At 57.4% G+C, this 19,570-nt stretch overlaps 1 protein-coding gene across 5 annotated transcripts; it reads left to right on the plus strand.

Moving 5' to 3' along the window:
* The first annotated feature begins 15 nt into the window (after window positions 1–15).
* On the plus strand, window positions 16–19,380 carry HSF1 (heat shock transcription factor 1). 5 transcript variants are annotated; one of them, XM_032848281.1, is made up of 14 exons: window positions 16–316; window positions 14,069–14,180; window positions 14,509–14,645; window positions 14,969–15,093; window positions 16,288–16,363; window positions 16,440–16,501; window positions 16,631–16,727; window positions 16,816–16,952; window positions 17,039–17,314; window positions 17,712–17,792; window positions 18,616–18,721; window positions 18,798–18,863; window positions 18,954–19,023; window positions 19,098–19,380. In XM_032848281.1, exons 1-14 carry the CDS (start codon window positions 200–202, stop codon window positions 19,301–19,303), a joined length of 1,668 nt encoding a protein of 555 aa, XP_032704172.1. In that variant the 5' UTR covers window positions 16–199; the 3' UTR covers window positions 19,304–19,380. The 5 variants fall into 5 exon arrangements, with proteins under 5 accessions (XP_032704172.1, XP_032704176.1, XP_032704177.1 ...); XM_032848284.1 differs by having other exon boundaries at window positions 17–316; window positions 14,072–14,180; XM_032848285.1 differs by lacking the exon at window positions 18,798–18,863.
* The last annotated feature ends 190 nt before the right edge of the window (window positions 19,381–19,570 follow it).

Genomic DNA, 19,570 nt, shown 5'->3' on the forward strand with positions numbered 1-19,570 from the left:
CGGGCCGACGCGGGCGGGCGGCGCCGGCGGTAGCGCGCCCGTCACAAGATGGCTGCGGCCATGCTAGGCCGCGGGGCTGTGTGTGCGCAGCGGGCGGCGGCGGTGGCGCTACCCCGGCGGCAGGCGCGTCGGCGGCACTAGCCCGGCCCTCGGCCCCCTTTCGCGGTCATCATCTCCGCTTCTCCCCGCGTAGCCCGGTATGGATCTGCCCGTGGGCCCCGGCGCGGCGGGGCCCAGCAACGTCCCGGCCTTCCTGACCAAGCTGTGGACCCTCGTGAGCGACCCGGACACCGACGCGCTTATCTGCTGGAGCCCGGTGAGGGGCCGGGGCCAGTCCACGGGAGGAGTGGGATGTGGAGGCGGGACTCAGGGCCGGGGTTCGCCGGAAGAGCGTGCGGAGCTCGCTCCTGTCGGCTCCTGCCACGCCGAGTGTCCCCGGGCTGTGGAGGAAGGGCCTCTCCTTCCTCCCCAGTTAGTCTTTCGCTAACTGTTGGACAATCGCGGAAGTGAGTCGTTCCTTGGAGCAGTACCGGGTCTCGCTGGCGATCATTGTACCCAGCTGACCCTCTCTATCTTCCCAAATGAGTTACCAGGGTGGTGTGGCGGCAGCTATTAGGAGAAAATTAGGACGTGGCGCGTGAATTGGAGGGCGTTGCTCCAGTGCAGAGGCGAAAGGAAGGAAAACAGAAAGTAAAACGTCATAAAGTTCAAGTTGGTCTCGAACCCCTGCCCAGACATGCTAAAGTTGGGTGTCCCTGGAGCGGCTTTGTTTTTCGTGCCTCACAGGGCGTCTTAATGAAGTCCCCGTCTTCAGTTGCCTGGCAGCGGGCTTGTTTACAAGGTTTGACCCTGCAAGACCGGACAGCTCCGGTTTTGCCGAGGTAAATCAGGGAGTGTTTGGAGTCGAATATCGGACTCTGCTGTTCCCCATCCTGTGGTGTCCTGTCTGGGGAAGGCCAGAGCCACACCCCAGGGCTGGCAAACGCGTGACCTGAAGAAAGGCCACCCTGGTCATGCAGAGCCTGTGGGTGCCTCAAATGTGTTTGACCTCTGGAGGGCTGGAACGCTGGCTTTCTCAGACTCTGCTAAGCACTTCCCTTTCATGCTCTTAAGCCATTAGGAATGAAGAAATGTTTAGGCTGAAGCTAACTCCTGGGTTGTCTGTTTGCCCAAGCCCTGCTCTGCCTGAAGACTGGAAATAAAGAGACTAGGTATCACCAGCGTTCTGAGTAGGGACCCTTTGTGTTGGTCTCAGTGACTTGCATGTGTGGGCACTCCCTGCTTCTGTGATGACGAGCCAGGACCCTGAGGAGGAGGAGCGTGCTTTCCCACACGCTGCGGAGTTACCGCCATCCCCACTTTCCAGACCTCAGAGTTTCCTAACCGAAGGAAGTGACCCCACATTTCTGTCTTCCTTTACCTTCCTTCTTCCTTTTTTTCCTTCCCCTAATTTCCAGGAAACACTCTTAACCCTAATCAGGGAGGGGGATCAGAGATGCTCTGGGATATTCCAAACCTAATTCTGCTAGGGTGATCATCCCACCTGCTAGGGTGCCCCTTAATCTGCTTGCTTTTGCTGCTGACAGACTGTGAGGCATGTGGGTGACGTGGCACCAGGTTACTCTCCAGGACCCGCAGCCTGTGTTCTGGGCAAGGCCTTTGAACAGGAACAGTCAGACCTGTGACAGCTTTCACTTACAGTGGCTGCCCGTGAACCCTGTTGGTGTGGGGCGGTGGGTGGGAAGGTGAGAGGGAATCGGATTCAGGGGAGAGAGGGGGATGGGGAACTGGCTGGCTGGAGCATGAGTATTTGACCCTTCCCGGTCTATATGCGGGTCAAGCAGGACATAGTGGTAGGGGCTGGGACTAACAGTGAACACAGAAACCACACAGTAGCTCAGTAGTGGAAGGAAGCTCTTCCCAGGCCGGGCACGGGCCCGGAGAGCTGCCTGGCTCAGAGGTGGGAGATGGTTCTGTACCTGTGGCCTCTACCAAAAAAGTCCAAACCGGGTCTTCTGCAGACTTGTGGCCTAGAGTCTGGCTCTCCGAGGCCTTAGAAAGCTCTGAGTGCTTGCTTTTGGTGTCTTCCCCTTTGTGTTGGAAGTTTTCTCACAGTTCTACCAAGAGCAACACTATGTCTGATCTAGGGGATGAGGGGCAGTCAGAGGTATGGTGGCTGATTCTCAAGGCTGAGTAAGGTGGGGCAGGGGTCCAGCCCCAGAAACCCTCCGGCCAGTGGGACCGTCTCCTGCTCCCGAGGCTGTTGAACTTCCCCTGCCCAGCCTGAGGGACAGACCACAGGTCGCTGCCCCAGAGAGTTGTGTTGGCTTACTGACCCTCAGACCCTCACCGTCGAAGATGCGCTGGGCACGGCATCTCAGCTGAATGAGCAAGGCTCTTTAGAGATGCAGCTGCCCCCCAGACAGTCCTGTAGGACCCCTGCGGCTCCTGTTGCCGCCAGGAGGGAACTTGGCCACCATGAGCACAGCCTAAGGGTGTGCCACAGCTCCCCTGACCTACAGCCTGTGCCTCCCACGCCCACTGGGCCTGTCCATGAATCAGGCCTTTCTGGCTTAGGGATCAGGGCCAGATGAGCCTGGGAGATGCCTGATGGCAGAGTTTAAGGATGCACTTATTTTTAGAGCCTCTTGGAGGCCAGGCGGCTGGAGGGAGGGGGCTTCTTAAATTTGGGGCTTTGGTGCCTTTCTGGCCCCACCCTCGCCCAGCCTGATCAGTGCAGTTCCGTTTTCTTTGGGAGCTGGAGTGCAACTAAGCAGACACCGAGGAGCTGGAGGGCACCAAGGCCAGGGCCCGTCCCAGGTAGCCCTTGTGCTTGCCAGTGGTCAGAGGTCACTCTGGAGGGGCTGGGTCTCAGGGTGGGGAGTTGGGGGCACGGCACTTCCTGCAGTTAGCTCATCAGATACCCGAGAAACCGCTTGAATTGCCCTGGTCACACCTGTACACTCAGAGCTGGCTATGGACCATTTCCAGAGCTCCCACGACAGGCAGGGACACTCCTCTTCCCCGACACGGAGAGCCAGGTGAGCCCCTGCCCCTCCCCCCAGCCTGCTGAGCTCGGTCTCAGACAGCTGGCAGGACCCATCAGGCCCTCTGGATCCTGCCCTTAGGGCTCTGTCATCTGAGCCAAAATTTTGAAGGAGCACCGCAGGTCACCACTCCCCAGTGGCAGGCTGGGCAGCGCGCTGCAGGGCCTCCTGGAAGCACGCAGTTGCCTCAGCCGAACGGTAGCCCAGCTGTGCTCTTTCAGACCTCGCCTGCAGCAGGAGGCTGCGCCTTCTTGTGTGTCACTTCTCCATCCAGGGCCGTGCAAGGAGGTGACAGGTGGCCATTCTGCAGATAGGAAAACTGAGTCTCGGGCCCCCGGATGGCTCGGTCCGTTAAGCCTCTGGTTTCGGCTCAGGTTGTGTCCCGGGGTCCGGGGATCGAGTCCCACATTGGGCTCCCTGCTCAGTGGGGAGCCTTCTTCTCCCTCCTATCATGAGTGGCTGAATAAAATCTTTAGAAAAAAGAAAGAAAAGAAAACTGCGTCTCAAAGACATCGGGAAACTGAACAGAGAAGGCTGGAGATTGGTTAAGCCAGACCTGAATCCACCATCTTTTTTTTTTTTTTTTAAGATTTTATTTATTTATTTGACAGACAGCACAAGTAGGCAGAGAGGCAGGCAGAGAGAGAGAGGGGTAAGTAGGCTTCACAATGAGCAGAGAGCCCGATGCGGAGCTTGATCCCAGGACTCTGGAATCATGACCTGAGCCAAAGGCAGAGGCCTAACCCACTGAGCCACCCAGGTGTCCCAGTCTACCATCTTTCTGATGACGAGCAGCTGTTTCCCTGTCTGCCTTTACCAGGGACTCCAGATTTCCTGGGGGCAGCAGGGGAGCCCCACCCACGCCCACAGGGTCAAGACGCTACTTACCCCCACCTGTTTTCTCAGTTAGACCCCAGCCACACGGGGACTGACCAGCACTGCACGTGGTTGGTCAGGATTGGATTTGGGATTTTTACATGAGTCCCCCTCACCCCTTCAGTAGAGATACACACAGACGGACGGACGGATGGACGAGGATGGTAGAGACCTATAAATGACAGACTCTACGCTGTGGCCTCCCGCATCTGTTTCTTTCCGCCACCCACCAGGGGGTGAGGTGGACCCCGGGGACATGGGTCCAGGAAGGGGGCTGGAGGTCTGGGCCGTGGTGGCCTCCTCGGAGAGGCCAGAGCCTAGCTGTGCACACCTGACTCCACAGGACCCGTGTGTGTGCTCATAATTCTTTATTCAAGGACCTGGAAGGGGGCAGTGGGATGGACCCACTCCAGAATGTGCAAAGAGCTTCCACTGTGTATGGTGTGGGGCTAGGCCAGAGACCTCACAGTCCGTAGGCCCTGGAGCCTGCAGCTCTGGTTGCAAGGCCCCCTCCCCGCTGGGGTGGGGGCTGTCTTCACAGGTGCGGAAGGGAGGAAGGCCAGCCCTCACATGCTTCCCAGTCCTGGCAGGATGGCAGCGGCCACCACAGACCCCTCCCATCCTGACCCACAAGGCCACAGAGTGAGCAGAGTCACCAGCCTGCTTCGGCTCCCCGGCCTGGAGGTCCGAGCGCAGGGTGCCCGCGGCCAGAGATGAGGGCTGTGTCGGTGCCTGTGTCACGGGAACTCGCGACAGCTAGCTTGAGCAGAAAGGAGAACAGGACATGATGGTGCAGACGGCCTCAGACGCAGATAAGGACAGAACCAGGATGGGAGAGGAGGATGAGTGAGGCTCCCTTCCTTGACCAGGCTCACACATCCTGTCCTCTCGCTCTGCGGCCTGGATTTCTCTGCTTTTGTGGCCACACACGCCCTGCTCCTAATGCCCGCGTTGCGAGCCCCACGGTGTGGTCTGCCGGCCACAGTCAGGAGACTAGAGTAGAGCGCCTCATGCCTGACTAGTCCTCGGATTGACATGGGGGGACCGAAGTGTTCTGGGCAGAGTACTGCTGGTCCCCTTCATGGAATTCGGTGGTTACTAACCCTCTGGGGTGGTGGGGCCCTTTGAGAAAATACTCAAAGACAGAAACCATCTCCGTAAAACACCTACCTGCCTGCAGAATTTTGGACTCATTTTAGGTTGGTCCAGGTGGCGTCAAAAGTCAGGCCAGATGGGGCGCCTGGGGGCTCAGTGGGTTAAGCCTCTGCCTCCGGCTCAGGTCATGATCTCAGGGTCCTGGGATCGAGCCCCGCATCGGGCTCTCTGCTCCGTGGAGAGCCTGCTTCCTCCTCTCTCTCTGCCTGCTGCTCTGCCTACTTGTGATCTCTGTCTGTCAAATAAATAAATAAAATCTTTAAAAGAAAAAAAAAAAGGCCGGAGGCTCCAGACTCGGTAGCTGCGAAGAAGTGCATCCCGGGACAGCTGGCTCAGGGTCGGGCACGCAGCTCTGGGCCTGGAGGCTGTGGGTTCGAGCCCTATGCTGGGCGTAGAGTATACTTTAAAAAGAAAGAAAAAAGAAGGAAGGAAAGAAGGAAAGAGAAGTGCGTCTCCAGATTAGGGCGGGGCTCGGCCGCCGGGCACTCACTTCTTCCTGCTTCTTTGCATTTCTGATCACAGGCTTTGATTATGTCCAGGGAAAAGCTAAGACCACCTCCAGGACTTCCTCAGGGCCAGCAGAGGAGGAGGGGCTTGAACCATGAGGCAGGGACATGGAATGGCATGCCCTGTGATGGATTCACCAGGAAACCTTTGAAACCCCTGATGGCCCTTAAGTAGGGCTTATAGGACACACTCAGTGTGGGCTTCACCCTTGAACAGTGTTCAGGATTGAAAACAGGAGGCACAGGTAAGCCACACAGGTGCCCAGACTTTATGTCCAGAGGCAGTTTTCAGACTAAGAGCCCAGACTTTGGAAAAGCTGACGCAGCTAGAGTTTACAAGGGGCGGTACCAGGGACGGGAGCCCCTCTGGGCCTTCGACAGAAGACTGGTTCCACCTGCCCATACAGTGAGGCCTGTGAAGCGAGCCTGAGAACTTTCTGGAAAAGGAACAGCTACTGAGGAGAGCTCACAGAGGGCCGTGAGTTAACCTGAGTTCTCCCAGCCGGAGCGGAAGAATCACACTCAACTTGCAGAGCACTCAGCAGAGACAGAAAGAGCCAGAGCTTGGGACTAGGGCTGAATTAAGAAAATTTGCCCCAAATGCGGCGTGACCGAGTTTAAAGACAAGCCATGCAAGGATCAGACTGAGCCACACAGACACTCTCAGGAGGAAAACCGCAAAACCCAGACATGACATAAGACCTTTGTGTCGGGGGCCCTACCAGAACGGACAGATGAGCCAGGTGGAGAGTGTTCTGTGACAGAGAAGGGGAGAGTCGTAGCAGTGTTCCCAGGATGATGGAAGCGAGCCAACGAAGTCATTAAAGCGATTGTGAGAATATTCTGAATAAAATAGGGACTTTAGTCAATAAGGCCCAGGCATGTCCCTTTTTTGGAAGTTCAGAAGCCATCCTGCTTTCAAAAGAGACCTGCGTCCGTGCCTGTTTCAGCTAACTGAGAGATTATTCTGTGGTGTGGGAGAACCGTAGAATTTCCCATATTCAGTAACGGTAATTGTTTGCTTTACAAATTTCAGCTTACAAAAGATTCCATAGGAACTCTGCTTTCAGATAGCAGGGGAAACCTGGATGCAGATTGTTTACCTGCGACAGGTGCACAACGTCAGTGGTGCGCAGGTATGAGAGCCCTCCCCAGTGCTACCGCAGGTCTGAAGTCACTCTCAATTCCCAAGCTGATTTGTGTAAGTCGGTGCTGGGGTCAGCCGCAGCTCAGCTACCACAGAAGGAAAGATCACTGAACTAGACTGACCAGAGAAACTGCTCGCAGCGCTGTCCAGAGAAGACGAGACGGCAGACGCTGAACAGAGCCTCGTGGGGACATCACACAGCCTGATGACACAGAAGCGGATTTCCAATATAAAGGGGGAGGGAATGCTTAGACATAACCATGCAGATTTTTGGAAAGCTGTGAACCTGTAGTTCCAAGACTTCCAAGAACTCCAGGAAGGGTAAGCCCAAAAAAGTATACCAGGTCATATCACTGTCAAGTTGCTAAAAACAGGTGATAAAGAGAAAATCTTAAAAGCAGCCAAAAAGGGGCACCTGGATGGCTCAGTGGGTTAAAGCCTCTGCCTTCGGCTCAGGTCATGATCCCAGGGTCCTGGGATTAAGCCCTGCCTTGGGCTCTCTGCTCAGCAGGGAGCCTGCTTCCCCGCCGCCCTCCTCTCCCTCGCCTCCTAACTTCTCTGCCTACTTGTGATCTCTGTCTGTCAAATAAATAAAATCTTAAAAAAAAAAAAAAGCCAGAAAAAAGAAAGAGAATTGCACAGAGGGACATGGAACGATTCTGACTTCTCAGCAACTCTGAGGCTTGAGGCCAGAGGGCAGCTCCGTAGATGGGAGTCTGGTCAGCTTTCGGAACACAGTGTAAGGGCATCAGTGGGGAGGGAAGAAAGACCACACGACCATCTTGACAGCGTAAGGAGAAACGCTGGACAGACTTAACCCGCACTTCACGACGACCGCTCAGCGGACTCGTGAGGGCAGTTCCTCAGCCCACAGAAACACCTGCAAAAACCTACATGTGGCGTTGTACTTAAAGGTGACAGAGCGGGCACTTCCCCCAACACTGGACAAGAAGGCTGGGAAGTCCGTTCCTACCGCTCTTCTTTAACAGTGTGTGTAATCCGCTGGTCGGGCGATATGGCAAATGAGGAAATAAAAGACCAAAAAATTGGAAGGTGAGACGTCACACTGTCTCCATTTATAGAAAACACCATCATTGACTTAGAAAGTCCCAAGACCTCTACCAAAAAAAGTTGCTAGAACTAATAAATGAGTTTAGTGAGGCCACGGGGTTTGGGGTTAGTATACAAAAACCGATTCTAGTTCTGCACACTAGCAATGAACTGTTGAAAACGGAGGTATTTGCAGTAGCCTCAAAAAAAAGACACAGAGAGGCGCGTGAGTGGTTAAGTGTCTGACTCTTGATCCCAGTTCAGGCCACGATCTCCGGGTCATGAGATCGAGCCCCGCATCGCTTGGGAGTCTCCTTCTCATTGTGCGGCCCCCCCCCCCCACGCTTAAATAAATAAATAAATCTTTAAAACACATGCACAAATATTTAGTGGTTGTATTGCTTATTGCTGTGAAACCAAAACAAGAAGCATTTCACAGTCTTCTGAGAGTCACAGACTGACTAACTCACGGCCCCTCGTCCAGGTTGCGGTCGTTTCAGGACTCAATTGGGGAAGAGCGACCCGCCACCAGGTTCACTCAGGTGTTTTGTGACAAGTAGCTTTTGGCAGGAGACTTTCATTCCTCACCACATGAGCTTCTCCTTAGGGCTGCTACAGCAGGTCGGCCTGCTTCTCTCAGAGAAAGGGATCCAAGACAGCAAGAGCCCCAGGTGACTTCTGTAACCTGTTCTCCTATACCGTCACACCTGTTGAACCCTGGTGGTCACAAAGAACAACCCTGGTACAAGCCCCACGTTGGGTGTAAAGATTACATAAATAAACTTTTAAAAAGTTAGACAGGAGGCGCCTGGGTGGTTCATGAGTTAAGCCTCTGCCTTCAGCTGAGGTCATGATCTCAGTGTCCTGGGATCGAGCCCCGAATCGAGTCCCCTGCTCAGCAGGGAGCCTGCTTCTCCCTCTCCCAATCCCCCTGCTTGTGTTCCCTCTCTGGCTGCCTCTCTGTCAAATAAAATCTAAAAATTATTTTTTTTCCCAAAAATTAAAAAAAAAAATACTCTTCAAACTAAACAGTGAGTTTTGCAACATCACTAGATACAAGGTCAACACACAAAAATAAATTCTTTTTTTTTTTCAAGATTTTTATTTGAGAGAGAAAGATATCATATGCATAAGGAGGGGGGAGGAGTAGAGGGAGAAGCAGCCTCCCCACTGAGCAGGGAGCCTGATGTGGGGCTTTATCCCAGGACCCTGGAATCATGACCTGAGCCGAAGGCAGACACTCAACCCACTGAGCCACCCAGGCGCCCCATCAATTGCATTTCTAATGAATGACAGGAAGTTGGTTTTTTTTAAACTTCGTTTACAACTGTTCAGGGGAGGGAAGAGTGCTTAAAGAGAAGTCTGGTAAAACATGCAGGGATCGGTACGTCAAGACTTGAGAATAATAATAGCACTTACAAAAGAAACCAAGTTGATCTAAGTAAATGGGATGGCATACCATGTTCATGGGACTTTTTTAAAAGCGCATTTGGGGTTTTCAGGCCTTATTTCTCTGAATCCTTGTTCCAGCCCTTTCTCCTCATGGTGCTCCATTTACACATATGTTGGTGCAGCTGAAGGGGCCCCAAGTGTTTCTGAGGCTCCCTTCAGTTCTCTTTACTGTGTTCTCTCTGTTGTGCTGCTTTCATAGTCTCTCAGTCCACTGTCAAATCCACTCATTCTTTGTCCTGCCAGTTCCCGTGCACTGTTGAGCCCTTCTGGTAAGTGTCTCATCTTGGTGGTTGTGCTGCTGAACTTGGGAATTTCTGTCTGCCTTTGCTCTATGCTTCCAGTCTCTTTACTCTTCCTCACCCTTTGGCGAGGCACAGTCGCCTCATCTTCCTCGACTTTATGATTTTCTTTAATTCTCTAAACATACTTACAACGTGTTGTTTGAAGTCTTGGTTAAATCTGATGTCTTGTCTCTCACAGGCTGTTTCTGTTACCGCTTCTCTCTTCTCCCTTGTGCAGGGGTCATATGTCACTATTTACAGGTCTCATTTCATTGGTAAAGCACATTTTGGGCCGTGCAGTACTCCTGGACGCCCACCCCCACCGCTCCGGTGCTTGTTTTTGGGGTTTGCGGGCCTGTAGGTTAGTGAGGTCTGTTTCTTCTCTGGTCTCTGTGTGGGTTCACTGTGTCAGGGGTAGTAGTACACCCAGACTGTAGGCTCCGTGCTTCCCGCCTGATTGTGCCGTTGGTTCTGACGGTACCGCAGGGCACAGACTGTCCCAACAGTCTGATCCAATTACATTCTCGCAGGGCAGCCTTTCAGGTCTGTCTGAGGTTTGCTCAGACCTGCGAGGGCTCTTAGCCTGTGGGAACAAGCTGGCTGTGGTTGGGTTTGTTTCTCTTCCTTTGTTTTTTATTTGTTTGCTTGTTGTTTGAAGATTTATTTATCTGCAAGAATGAGGGAGCATGTGTGCGAGATTTAGGGAGGGATGGAGGGAGAGGGAGACCCTCCAGCAGACACCCTGCTGAGCAGGGAGCCTGACATGGGGCTTGATCTAACAACCCTACAGTCATGATCTGAGCTGAAATCAAGAGTCAGCCAGATGCTCAACCGAGTCTCCCAGGTGCCCCTCGAGCTTGTGACTCGTAGAGCTATGCTGTTCTCAAGAGCAGCCTTAGGCTTGAGCTTTCTACACTTTGTTTCACATAAAGTGAGTTTGCTGGGGGAAACCTTCAGAGCTCTTTCCTTTGGACTGCCTCTCTCCTGGGGTCTTGTGAGCCTGTGCTCGGGCACTGGGCAGGGCAGCGGCCTCCCCCAGCACGGATGCCGTGCCCCCCATGCTGGCTGGAGGTAGGGCTGTCGGGTTCCATATGCTCAACCTGCCGTGCCTGGGGTACAGCCTGCATTATGTGGATGGGGGCAAAGTGGAGAAGACCCCTCCCCAAACTCTTGGTTGCAGTCACCAGGAATTTAGCCTCCTTACCTAGACAGGATGAGAAATGCTGGTGGCCTTCCTCTCTCAGTGAAATACAGTAAACCTTGACTGGAAACGGGGTAGAGGGACTGCCAGCTTCCCAGCCATGCCCTCCCAGGGTGTGGCATCAGTCAAGGTGAACTGGAGTCAGGAGGGAGTGGCTTGCGGCTCAGGTGTTACAAGCTCACTGTTCCTACATAGTCTTAGTAGGGTTTCTGGAATGAATGTTTTCATTTGCTGTATGCTTTTAGGACAATTTCCAGACTTTAAAAGATTTAGGGGCACCTGGGTGGCTCAGTGGGTTAAAGCCTCTGCCTTCGGCTCAGGTCATGATCCCAGGGACCTGGGATCAAGCCCCAAACGGGGCTCTCTGCTCAGCGGGGAGCCTGCTTCCCCTCCTCTCTCTGCCTGCCTCTCTGCCTGCTTGTGATCTCTGTCTGTCAACTAAATAAAAAAATAAAATAAAATAAAAAGATTTAAGTAACCTTTGTTTCACTTGGGAGTGGTTCAGTAGATCTCCTCACACTTAACATCCCAGAAGGAGAAATTTTTCCTTCCTTTTCAAAGGGTGGTTTTGCTGGATATAAAATTCTTGATTCACGGGTTTTTTTCTTTCAGCCCCTTTAACTGTCATCCCACTGCCTCTGGCCTCCATGGCTTTCGATGAGAAATCAGCTATTAATCTTCTCAAGGCTCCCTTGCGCATGAAGTCTGTTCTCCCTTGTGGCTTCCAGAGGCCTCTCTGGGTCTTTCTGTCCCGCAGTTTGATGACGAGGCTTCTGGACTGGTCCTCTCTGAGTTCACCCTGCTTGGGGTTTCTTTAGATTCCTGGGCGGTTTTCCTCAAATTTGAGAAGTTTTCAGCCCTTCTTCCTTCTGTACTCTCCTCTCCTGCTGGGACCCCATGATGCATGCGCTGGTGTTTGCTAATACCCCACAGTCTCTGACACTGTCCGTTTTTCTTCACTGTCTTCTCTTTCTCTTTGACTGGATAATCTCAGTGAGCCTGTCCTCATGTGTGCTGACTCCTTGTCTGTGCTCAGATCTACTCTCAAGCCACTCTAGTAAGCTTTAGGCCTGAGTTATTACACTCTCTCAGTCAGAAATTGATTTGCTTTATATTTATGATTTTTATTTATTTATTTATTTTTAAAGATTTTATTTATTTACCTGACAGAGAGAGATCACAAGTAGGCAGAGAGGCAGGCAGAGAGAGGAGGGGAAGCAGGCTACCCCCTGAGCAGAGAGCCCGACACGGGGCTCGATCCCAGGACCCTGAGACCATGACCTGAGCCGAAGGCAGAGGCCTAACCCACTGAGCCACCCAGGTGCCCCAATTTTTATTGATGTTCTTTGTTTGATGAGATATTCTCATGCTTTCCTTTATTTCTTTAGACGCAGTTTCACTTTAGCCTTTGAACATGTCTGAAATGCTGATTTAAAGTCTTTGTGTAATAAATCCAACTTCTAAGCCCCCTCGGGGATGGTTTTAGCTGATCGCTTTTTTCCCAGTGTGTAGGTCGGGCCTCGTTTCTTTGCAGGTTGTTGTTGTTGTTGTTGGAAACAGGACTTTCGGTTCACGTAACGCCATGTGTGTTCGGCTCTGAACATCAGCTTCCCCTCTCCAGGGCTGGTACCGTTACTTGTAGTTGTCGGTAGTCATTTGTCTTGTGAGTTTTCTGAACTAGTTCTGGGCGGTGTACGGTCTTTGTTGTTTGTGACCACTGAAGTCTTTCCTTGGTTAGCATTGTAGCGAAGGGAGTAGAAATTTCCTTTAATGCCTGGAACCCATAACTGCCCCATTCTTTGGGGGGTTCTGTGTATGTACTGGGGTACGCCTGCTGATGGGGACCCTTGAGCTTAGCCTGGGGCGCAAGCTTAGGGTGTTTTTAGGTCTTACCCTGGTTCTCCACACGGCCCTGCACATGCATGTGACTTCTGGGTTTCCAGGAATATTTTGGAGATTTTCAGAAGTATCTCATTCTCCAGCTCTTTCTTTTTTTTTTTTTTTAAGATTTTATTTATTTATTTATTTGACAGAGAGAAATCGCAAGCAGGCAGAGAGGCAGGCAGAGAGAGGGGGAAGCAGGCTCCCCGCTGAGCAGAGAGCCTGATGTGGGGCTCGATCCCAGGACCCTGAGGTCATGACCTGAGTCAAAGGCAGAGGCTTAACCCACTGAGCCACCCAGGTGCCCCATCCAGCTCGCTCTTTTACGCTTTCTGGTTAGCTTGTTTTTTGCCTTAACTGTTATCCTCTGACTTAGTCACAAAGTTTTAAAATACTCTCGGTGTTATTAACAAGCATCCCTAGGGAAAAGGCTTTTTATATTGGCAGAGTTTGGGGTCAAGTCAAGCAAAGACAGCTTTGCAAGTGGAACCGCCCAGGTAACTGTCAGATCAGTAAAATAAGAATCCTCTGGGAGTGGGGCTTGAAGGAGCCCCAGCAACACCCCCCAGCAGTGGCTGTCAGGGTGCTGGGGTTCGGGGATCTCAGCCGCAGGACTTCCCGGCTGCAGGAGGGCAAGTGGGAGTAGGGCGGCCTCTCCGACCCTCCTGGGAGTGAACCACTGTTCTTGAATAAATGCTCCCTCATGGTGCCAGAACCCTTCGACTGACTTTCAGAGGTCTGGAAAAGTGCACTCTGACATTTTGGCCAATTTTCCTTCGGCCACTTTGGAGGAGAAGAGTTTTCCGAGGGCCTCCCTCTGCCTTCTCCTCCCCTCATGGGCTTACATCTGAGCTGCTTTTCATGTGCCCGCGCCTGTGGCCGGGCCGGCCTCCCGCTCCCGTTGGGCACCCGGGGGTCCTCTCTGTTTTCGGGAGCTCCTCTGGCACCCTCTCTGCCGGGGAAGCTGCGCTCAGGGTTTCTCGTGAGCTCACACCCCTCCCCGGCCGGGCTCCCCTCCCCTCACCACTCCACCGCTGCTCCAGGGCCCTGAACCTCCTGGTAGCTCCTGGGTTTAGGTCTGAAAGGGGTTGGAGGGCACGAAGCGTAGCGACTCTGCTGGGGTCTCGGACGCCCGTAGAGGAATGGACTTGCGGTTCTGAACACAACTCTGTGTTTCCCTCCCGAGTGACTCAGGTCAGCCTCCCCTTCTCTTGGCCGCCTCCGTCTGGGCTCTGAGCTGCTCGTGGGGAAGTTCGCTGATGAAAGCGAAAACAGGCTCCCTAGAGACTGGGTGTGGAGTGCTCTGTGTTTGGGGAATCTCTGGAGGCCTGGGGCGGGGTTTGTGATGGGGTCCGTGATGGGGTCCCTCCACGCTGTGGCCGTGCAGGGCAGAGGACCAGGCTCGTCCTGCTGACAGGCGGCCCAGCTGTTGGGAGCGAGCCTCCTGCGTGACTCAGCGGCATGTCTCCCAGCAGAGCGGGAACAGCTTCCACGTGTTTGACCAGGGCCAGTTCGCCAAGGAGGTGCTGCCCAAGTACTTCAAGCACAACAACATGGCCAGCTTCGTGCGCCAGCTCAACATGTGTGAGTACCCGCGCCCCCGGCTCGTGGCCGGGGAAGGGGGGCGCCCGCACCGTGGCTCTGAGCGGCCGGCGTCCTGCGGGCCTGAACCCAGAGTCCTCAGGGAAGAGTGTGAAGCCACGTGGTGGGGAGGGCGTGTTGCCTGGGGGTGTGGGGTCTCCCTTAGACCCAGACCACCCGGTGGCTGCAGGCAGTGTGGGACCAGAGCTGCGCCAGGCAGAGCCCTCTCTGGGACACTCCCGATGACCCTCAGCAGGGCAGGGGCCGGGCTGTCGTTGGGGGTCTGGTCCCCAGCCCTGAGGCAGAGCGGCCCCCACCCCGTCATGTGCAGACGGCTTCCGGAAGGTGGTCCACATCGAGCAGGGTGGCTTGGTCAAGCCGGAGAGGGACGACACTGAGTTCCAGCACCCGTGCTTCCTGCGCGGCCAGGAGCAGCTCCTGGAGAACATCAAGAGGAAAGTGACCAGTGTGAGTAGCCGTCCTCCCTCTCTCGGCCTCCGCAGATCTTCCTCCAGGGGACGGGGATGCCGCGTCCCCTCGCTGTCCTGCAGGCCTGTCCACTGCCCACGGCAGCTCGGCGGCCGCCTGATGGTCTGGTCTGGCTCCACCAAGCCCTTTTCCTGACGGGCCCTCCCTTCCCTGCTTGTGCATCTTGGGCTGCCCTGGCCCATTCCCCCATCAGCCACCACAGCAAAGGTCCCTCTCCGGACCACCAGCCCCTTGGCCTCGGCACAGTCCGGGGAGCAGTGGGGTGGGGGTCCTCCCAGTGACTCTTCCCCTTGGGAACCCAGGTATCCACGCTGAAGAGTGAGGACATAAAGATTCGCCAGGACAGTGTCACCAAGCTGCTCACGGACGTGCAGCTCATGAAGGGGAAGCAGGAGAGCATGGACTCCAAACTCCTGGCCATGAAGCAGTAGGTTCTGTGCCGTGGCACATGGGTGGGGAGGTGGCCAGATGAGGGGGGGAAGGAGCAGGCAGGAGAGGGGCAGGCCTGGGAGCTGGCCTCTTCCCACCAGCCCCGCCTCCCACAGCTTGTGACACAGGCGCCCAGGCCTTCTGCCCTCCAGATGTAGAATTAGGTTTGGACTTGTGCTCACTCCCCGGGAAACAGGGTCTGACCGGCTTCCTGCCCCAACAGGCAGAACTGGGCTCCTCCCGCTGCCTCCTCCCTGGACACCCTATAGGCTGGGGTGGGGGGTTTCTTGCCAGCTCTCACGGTGTTGGCTGTCCCGCTGGTCCCCACCCCTAGGGCATGTTTGGCCAGCACATAACCAGTCCTGTGCTCCTGTCCTCAGCCAGGACCCCCAAGAAGGCTGGCTGGAGCCTATTCCTATGCACCTGGGGGCCCTGGGGACCTCTGGAACCACAGTCTAGGGTGCCTGTCATCAGCTTAGCTGTGTGTGGCCTCAGACCATCTCAGGGGGCAGGGCCTCATGACTCCAGCATCACAGAAGAGGCTCCTGAGCTCTGACTTGCTCACATTGGGGTCCAGCAGAAGCCACTGGCTATACGACGTGAGCAGAAGGGGGCCGGGTGAACTTGTCCTCCCGGGACACGGGTGCCTCTCAAGGTGAGGCCAAGGGGGTCAATTCCGTGTCAAGGAGACGCTCGGGGGGGGCTGGCTTATTAGAAGGGCAGGCCATAGCCTGCTCACAGCCCTGTTTGCCCAGTTGGGGAAATGGTGCCCAGGTGGCCCTTTCTACTCCTTAAAGTCACCTGTGAGCCATTTCCAGGCCTGGGGAGCAACCCTGAGCCCCCCAAAGGCACAGGATGACCCCCATAGGCCGCTCTCCAGCCTGAGAGCTGGGCTGGCCTTCCCTCCTCTTCTCAGGTTCAGTTGGGGCAGAGATGGTTGGGGGGGCAAGGGGGCCTGATCCTGTGTTCTGCCTAAGCCCACCAGCCCTTTCCTTAGGAGCCCCCTCCACCGGACCCCCCCCACCTGGATCATCTGTATGTCCTCCCCCAGCGGCGTCGCCGAGCACAGAGGGGCCGCGGTGCCGTTACCGCCAGGCTCCAAGCCACCTGCGGGAGCCGCACCCCAGACCCTACACCTGCCCAGGGCGCGGGAGGGGGCACGGGGGTATCTGACCGCCCCGTTGTGTTCCAGCGAGAACGAGGCCCTGTGGCGGGAGGTGGCCAGCCTGCGGCAGAAGCACGCCCAGCAGCAGAAGGTCGTCAACAAGGTGTGCGGCGGGCCTGGGGGCGCCTGCTGGGCCCCGTCCCCGGCCGGGCTGACTGTGCCTTCTGCTGCCCACACAGCTCATCCAGTTCCTCATCTCCCTGGTGCAGTCGAACCGGATCCTGGGGGTGAAGAGGAAAATGTGAGGCGTGGGGGTTGCTGCTCCTCAGCTCGGGCCCTGGGCCGCCCTGTCTCCTCTCGGCCGAGTGGCGGTGGCTGTGGCCCCGGGGAGGCCCTTGACCCCACCTCTCCCCCCCGCCCTGCCCCGCAGCCCCCTGATGCTGAATGACGGCAGCTCGGCACATTCCGGGCCCAAGTACGGCCGGCAGTACTCCCTGCAGCACGTCCACGGCCCAGGCCCCTACTCGGTGAGCGCGCGGTGCCGCGGGGCTGGCCTGGGCAGGGGTGGGCGCTGCTGCGGCTCCTGCCACATAGGCCGCCTCCCTTCGATGGCAGGCTCCCTCCCCGGCCTACAGCAGCTCCAGCCTCTACTCCCCAGATGCCGTCGCCAGCTCCGGACCCATCATCTCCGACATCACCGAACTGGCCCCCAGCAGTCCCTTGGCCTCCCCGGGCGGAAGCGTAGACGAGAGGTGGGGGCCGCGTCCTCCTCCCAGCCGTCCGGGGGAACGGGGCGCCCACGGAGCCGGCTGCTGACGCGTGTGCTCCCCGGTCGCAGGCCGCTCCCCGGCAGCCCCCTGGTGCGTGTCAAGGAGGAGCCCCCCAGCCCTCCTCGGAGCCCCCGGGTGGAGGAGGCCAGTCCTGGACACCCGTCCTCTGTCGTGGAGATACCCCTGTCCCCAACCGCCCTCATTGACTCCATCCTGCGGGAAAGCGAGCCTGCCCCCGCCGCCCCAGCCACACCCCTCACGGATGCAGGGGCCCGCCACCCCTCACCCTCGCCCCCACCTGCCTCGGCCCCTGAGAAGTGCCTCAGCGTAGCCTGCCTGGACAAGTGAGTGCCACCCCCACCCGCCTCCACTGCCGCCTCTGGAAGCGCAGCCGGGCCTCCAGCCAGGACCGTCCTGGAGGGGCTGGTACAGGGAGGTCGTCAGGCTGAGGGCACGGGGTCGCTGGGGGAGGCGCCTGCACATCTGGCCCTGAGCCCAGAGCTTGCTTGTCCCACGTCCCCACTGCCTCAGGAGCCAAGGGTGTGTGGCCTCGCAGGCCTATCCCACCTGCTCTCTGAGCTGCTCTGGCTGCTGCCATCACCCTTTTCTGCAACAGGCCACTGCCCCGTCCTGCTGGCCAGCAGAGGGCTCGCCCCAGAGGCCAGGCGAGCAAGGGCGGGGGGCACAGAGTCCACTGGCCCCCACCTGCAATCGGGGGGCTCTTGTCTTTGTATCTTGCAGTTTGGCTCGCGCTCCACAGATGTCTGGGGTCGCCCGCCTCTTCCCCTGCCCCTCCTCTCTGCATGGCCGAGTCCAGCCAGGGTTAGCGCCGTCCCCACTGGGGAGGGAGGAGGGCTCCGCCAGAGCTCAGGCCCCTCCCCAGCCTCGGACCAGACCCTGGCCTGGCCATGAGCACTTGGCCCTGCCTGGTGAACAGGTGTCCCGGGCCTTCTGCAGCAGGGAGCGGTCCCCCACCCACCCCAGGCTCTGGGGCCCAAGACAGTGCCCCAGGTCACTGACTGACAGAACTGGGCCTCCCAGCCTGGCAGCTGCCACCCATGCAGCCAGAGTCCCAGCTGCTATGCTGACCCGCTTCCTCTCAGGGCGGGGCTGGGCCCCGTGGACACCTCCCAGGACCAGCCAGGCCACCCGTCCTGTAGCACATGTCCACCAGGTGGCCCAGGACCTTCTTGGCCACCGCCTCCAGACCCACGCCTCCTTCCTAGCACGCACCAGGGCAGAGACCAGCCCTCCATAGCCTGCCCACGGTTCCCTCTCCCCATCCCTGTGGTCTTCCAATGTAAAGGCAAGACCTTGTCAAGCCTGAAAAACTGCCCCCAGCCTTCCTGAGCACGGAGCCCCTCCTGGGCCCTCCTGCCATCTTGGCCCAGCTCCCAGTGCTGCCGGAGGTCTTCCTGGCCCCACGGCGACCGGACCAGCCCGCACGGCCTCGGCTACCCTCCCACACGCGTGCCCTGGGCCCACACCGGGGAGGGCGCGACGGGGGGCCCGGGTTGGGGGGGGTGCAGCTGAGGGCAGCCCCCCCACACACACACCCGGGCTTGTGTGTGTGGGCCCCGGCGGGAAGGCATCTGCCTGGGGGTGCGTGGAGCTACGCTTGACCCGTCCCGCCCGCTCTGGCCAGGACCGAGCTCAGCGAGCACTTGGACGCCATGGACTCCAACCTGGACAGCCTGCAGACCGTGCTGACGAGCCACGGCTTCAGCGTGGACACGAGCGCGCTGCTGGACGTGAGCGCTGCCCCGGCCCTTCCCGGCCGCGCCCCGCCCCGCCCCGCGCAGCCTGACCGCCTTCCCTTTCCTGCAGCTGTTCAGCCCCTCGGTGACGGTGCCAGACATGAGCCTGCCCGACCTTGACAGCAGCCTGGCCAGCGTGCGTACGCAGGGCGGGGACGGCGGGGGCGGCGCGGGGGCGGGGGCACCGGCGACAGGGAGCCTCACTCCACCCCTCCTGTCCCAGCAGATCCAGGAGCTTCTCTCCCCCCAGGAGCCGCCCAGGCCCCTTGAGGCGGAGAACAGCAGCCCCGACTCAGGTGAGCGGAGCCCCCGACCCTGCCCGCCGCCCGCACGCCCTCCGGCCGCTGCCCTGACCCCGCCCCGCCCCCAGGGAAGCAGCTGGTCCACTACACGGCGCAGCCCCTCTTCCTGGTGGACCCCGGCTCCGTGGATATGGGGAGCAGCGACCTGCCCGTGCTCTTCGAGCTGGGGGAGGGTTCCTACTTCTCGGAGGGGGACGACTACACAGATGACCCCACCATCTCCCTGCTGACGGGCTCCGAACCCCCCAAAGCCAAGGACCCCACTGTCTCCTAGAGGCCCCAGGAGGAAGGCTGGCCGAGGGGCGAGGCGTGGACCCCGGTCAGCAGCGAGGCCACAGCCCCGTGCCACGGCCTGCTGGAGGCTTACAGCCACACGGGGCCTGACGGCACTGCACGTGCTCAGTCAGGATTGGGTTTGGGATTTTTACATGAGTCCCCCTCACCCCTTCAGTAGAGACCCACGGACGGACGGACGAGACTGGCAGAGACCTATAAACGACAGACTCTACACTGTGGCCTCTCGTGTCTGTTTCCTCCCGCC

The sequence above is a fragment of the Lontra canadensis genome, unplaced genomic scaffold, assembly GCF_010015895.1.
Source record: "Lontra canadensis isolate GAN:19392208 unplaced genomic scaffold, GSC_riverotter_1.0 scaffold201, whole genome shotgun sequence".
Lineage (NCBI taxonomy): Eukaryota > Metazoa > Chordata > Mammalia > Carnivora > Mustelidae > Lontra > Lontra canadensis.

What these genes read in the sequence shown, in the direction of transcription:
- HSF1 (XM_032848281.1), top strand. Translation starts at nt 200, where the DNA reads ATGGATCTGCCCGTGGGCCCCGGCGCGGCGGGGCCCAGCAACGTCCCG. An exon ending in GGCGGAAGCGTAGACGAGAG is followed by an intron (nt 16,953 to 17,038) that starts GTGGGGGCCGCG and finishes CCCCGGTCGCAG; the next exon opens with GCCGCTCCCCGGCAGCCCCC. An exon ending in ACACGAGCGCGCTGCTGGAC is followed by an intron (nt 18,722 to 18,797) that starts GTGAGCGCTGCC and finishes CCTTTCCTGCAG; the next exon opens with CTGTTCAGCCCCTCGGTGAC.